The following is a 3,901-nucleotide window of genomic DNA, read 5'->3' on the forward strand; positions in this document are numbered from 1 at the left end:
TTGACCGGTTCTTTTTTAAATTAAATATTTGTTGTATTTACGGTGTTGTTACTGTGGCACCACAAACACAATAATGTCAGCTTACTGTTGAAATAAAAATGATCTCAGATAAAATCACAGTGTTGTTTTCTTTTTCCATTTCCCCTGAACAGCTGAGCTCCCAAACAATTCATATTTTAAATGATTAAAGAATTAAAGTGTAATCAGATCTCGTGCAGGTTTATTTGACGGTGAAACGTCCTCTCTGTTTACAGCGGGGCTCAATCTGTCATCGATTATCTGCGTCTGCGCTCGTCCCGTTCTGTCTGAAGTATCCCAGAATCCTCTGCGCGTCACAATAGTTGCCAGTCATCGCAGAGCTGAGCTGAGCCGCCGCGACTCCGCAGAGAAACGCCGATTAAAGTGTCCGAGCTGCAGCAGGGGTCTCTTTATCTGTCCGGTTTGTCTTCCAGACACCATGAAGGAGACAGCGGCCAAGCGGCGGGAAAAGGCGGGAGGCCGGGACCGGGACTCCAAGGCCGAGAAGCCGAAGGACCCGGGCCCCGAGCCGCAGGACGTGGAGATGCCGGAGGAGGACGCGGCTAGCGCGGCTAAGCCCAAAGAGCTGGACAGCGTGACCCTGGAAGGTAAAACGCAGAGACCGAAAGTTACCGTGAAACACGCCGGGAGAGTCCGGTACCGGAGCCGGTCCGCTGTCGGGAACGTTGAGTCACCGGCTGTTAGCCTGTTAGCATAATGAGCTAAAGCTGCCGAATAAACACAACAAACATTTAGCGGTGAGCTAGTTTCAATAAACGGATCAAACTGATGCTGAAATAAAGACTTCGTGATGCTGATGTGTTAAAAATATGAATTCATGCTTCGTCTGGTCTGTCAGCGAGATGACAAGCAAACCGCTTTTAAAACGCCTGTTTTCTGAATGGAGTTCGGCTCGATCAGGGCTGTGCTAGGCTAACTAGCAGCTTCCTCTCTTTCTCTCTGCCCACTGAACACCAGACCAGGTCTAAAATACCAACTAGACTAGAGTCACGTGTGTTTTAATATGGGGGGTCTGGGACATAGTGACCAGGATTTTATCTCCACCCAGACCACATCAGACCAGGTCTACCTAAACCCCTCTGTATTTAGGCTCGTCAAACCTGGTCAGCGTTAAGACGTGGACTCCACACACACCATAATACGACTTTTATTTTTAGACGTATCGTTTTCAGATTAATCAATAAAACACTTTATCCACAATAATATGATGGTTAGTAGAGACCAAACGGTTTAGTAACGATTACAGGGACCAGAAGGATCCCGGTTGTCAGTTTTATCACGGTGGGGGTGTTAAAAAGTACTGAAACAACATACTGACACCCAGAAATACAGTCAGCAGCATTTTTTGTTTAAACTTTAAAATAATAACAGCTGATTAACAAGTGAGCTATTTACAGAAACCCAGAGGAGTTCAGGAGTCTGCAGACTTGCTCCTGTTGAAACTAATTTAACGACTGCTGGATTTTAAACTCAGAGCTTCAGTTTACAGGCTGTTAGAGAGTCAGACAGACAAACATCACGTGTTCTGAAGTCGTCACATCAGGCTCTGAGCTCAAAGGTAACTCGCCTAACATTCGCTGTAAAGTCGTAGGTAGAGATTCAACGTTCCCTCAGCACGTCTACATAATTTTAGAATGACCTCGGTAGAGCCGTGCGGTAGTCTGTCTGTCTGTATCTCCAAACTCAGACTGAGTCTAAAACGTGTAGAATTATGAATGAGCTTCTGTCTGATTCTTGACCTTTCTGCCCCCCCCCAGACATTAAGGAGCATGTGAAGCAGATAGAGAAGGCGGTGTCGGGGAAGGAGCCTCGCTTCGTCCTCCGGGCTCTCAGAGCGTTGCCGTCCACCAGCCGCCGCCTCAACACCAACGTGCTGCATAAAGCCATCTTCGGCTTCTTCACCAACAACACCACCACCAGGGACTTCCTGGTGGGCTTCCTGGAGGAGGTGGGGCTCCGTGATGAGGAGTTATTTTTTCAAACTGTTTCTTCAGGCTTGTTCTCAGATGTCGAGTCAGACGATTCTTATTAATATTTATCTCCATGTTTAAGTAATAATTAACAAATTAAAAAAGACAAACATGGAGATTCAAGCTTCTCTGAGGCTTTCCAGCTTTTCTCTCTCAAATATTCAGAAACCAAACTGGGTCTTATGGTGTTTATAGAAACAGCAGCAGGTTTTTCTCTTTATTTTATCTCATCACATAAATCCGTGCAGCTGCACTTCAGGCTGAAAACACACAGAGGTTTGGTTCCTGTTCACCAACTCTCCTCTCAGTTTAAACGTTTCTATTGACGAAGTAAATCAGAAGTGCAGGTTTCAGATTTAAGTGCCTGAACGCAGACAGCAGTGAAGGCTGAGGACAGCTGATTGGTATTAATGTCTCTCTGTCTGTCTGTCAGCCGATGGAGATGGCGGACGGAGACGTCCAGTTCCGTCCGAGGACCGGTAAAGCAGCGTCAGCTCCTCTGCTGCCGGAGGTGGAGGCGTACCTGCAGCTGCTGCTGGTGGTTCACCTGACCAACAACAAGAGATACACAGAGGTCTGTCTGTGTCTGTCTGTGTCTGTCTGTGTCTGTCTGTGTCTGTCTGTCTGTGTCTGTCTGTGTCTGTCTGTGTCTGTCTCTGTCTGTCTGTCTCTGTGTCTGTCTCTGTCTGTCTCTGTCTGTGTCTGTGTCTCTGTCTGTGTCTCTGTCTGTCTCTCTGTGTCTCTGTCTGTCTCTCTGTCTGTGTCACTGTTTCTGTCTGTCTGTCTCTGTCTGTGTCTCTGTCTGTCTCTCTGTCTGTGTCACTGTTTCTGTCTGTCTGTCTCTGTCTCTCTGTCTGTCTCTGTCTGTGTCTCTGTCTCTGTGTCTCTGTCTCTGTGTCTCTGTCTGTCTCTCTGTCTGTGTCACTGTTTCTGTCTGTCTGTCTCTGTCTGTGTTTCTTTCTGTCTGTCTCTGTCTGTCTGTGTGTGTCTCTGTCTTTCTATGTCTCTGTCTTTCTATGTCTCTGTCTGTCTGTGTCTGTTTGTCTCTGTGTCTGTCTCTCTGTCTGTCTCTCTCTGTCTGTCTCTGTCTGTCTGTATGTGTCTCTGTTTGTCTCTGTCTGTCTCTGTGTCTGTCTCTCTCTGTCTCTTTCTGTCTGTCTGTGTCTCTGTTTGTCTCTGTCTGTCTCTATGTCTGTCTCTCTCTGTGTCTGTCTGTATGTGTCTCTCTCTGTCTCTGTCTGTCTGTATGTGTCTCTGTCTGTCTCTGTTTGTCTCTCTCTGTCTCTGTCTGTCTGTATGTGTCTCTGTTTGTCTCTGTTTGTCTCTCTCTGTCTCTGTCTGTCTGTATGTGTCTCTGTTTGTCTCTGTTTGTCTCTCTCTGTCTCTGTCTGTCTGTATGTGTCTCTGTTTGTCTCTCTCTGTCTCTGTCTGTGTGTGTCTCTGTCTTTCTATGTCTCTGTCTGTCTGTGTCTCTCTCTTTCTGTCTGTGTCTCTGTTTGTCTCTGTGTCTGTCTCTGTGTCTGTCTCTCTCTGTCTGTCTCTGTCTGTCTGTATGTGTCTCTGTTTGTCTCTGTTTGTCTCTGTCTGTCTCTGTGTCTGTCTCTCTCTGTCTCTGTCTGTCTGTCTGTGTCTCTGTTTGTCTCTGTCTGTCTCTATGTCTGTCTCTCTCTGTCTCTGTCTGTCTCTGTGTCTGTCTCTCTCTGTCTCTGTCTGTCTGTCTGTGTCTCTGTTTGTCTCTGTCTGTCTCTATGTCTGTCTCTCTCTGTCTCTGTCTGTCTGTATGTGTCTCTGTTTGTCTCTGTTTGTCTCTCTCTGTCTCTGTCTGTCTGTATGTGTCTCTGTTTGTCTCTGTTTGTCTCTCTCTGTCTCTGTCTGTCTGTATGTGTCTCTGT

General features: G+C 46.8%; 1 protein-coding gene across 1 annotated transcript in view; it reads left to right on the forward strand.

Annotated features, from left to right (window-relative positions):
- Nucleotides 1-319: 319 nt before the first annotated feature.
- Nucleotides 320-3,901, forward strand: part of psmd3 (proteasome 26S subunit, non-ATPase 3) — a 10,438-nt gene continuing 6,856 nt past the window's right edge. Inside the window, exons 1-3 of the mRNA XM_046041395.1 lie at nucleotides 320-626; nucleotides 1,797-1,987; nucleotides 2,443-2,583. Of these exons, the coding sequence (XP_045897351.1) occupies nucleotides 458-626; nucleotides 1,797-1,987; nucleotides 2,443-2,583 (501 nt within the window). The 5' untranslated portion in view covers nucleotides 320-457. The remainder of the gene's footprint in view (nucleotides 627-1,796; nucleotides 1,988-2,442; nucleotides 2,584-3,901) is intronic.

The sequence above is a fragment of the Micropterus dolomieu genome, linkage group LG02, assembly GCF_021292245.1.
Source record: "Micropterus dolomieu isolate WLL.071019.BEF.003 ecotype Adirondacks linkage group LG02, ASM2129224v1, whole genome shotgun sequence".
Lineage (NCBI taxonomy): Eukaryota > Metazoa > Chordata > Actinopteri > Centrarchiformes > Centrarchidae > Micropterus > Micropterus dolomieu.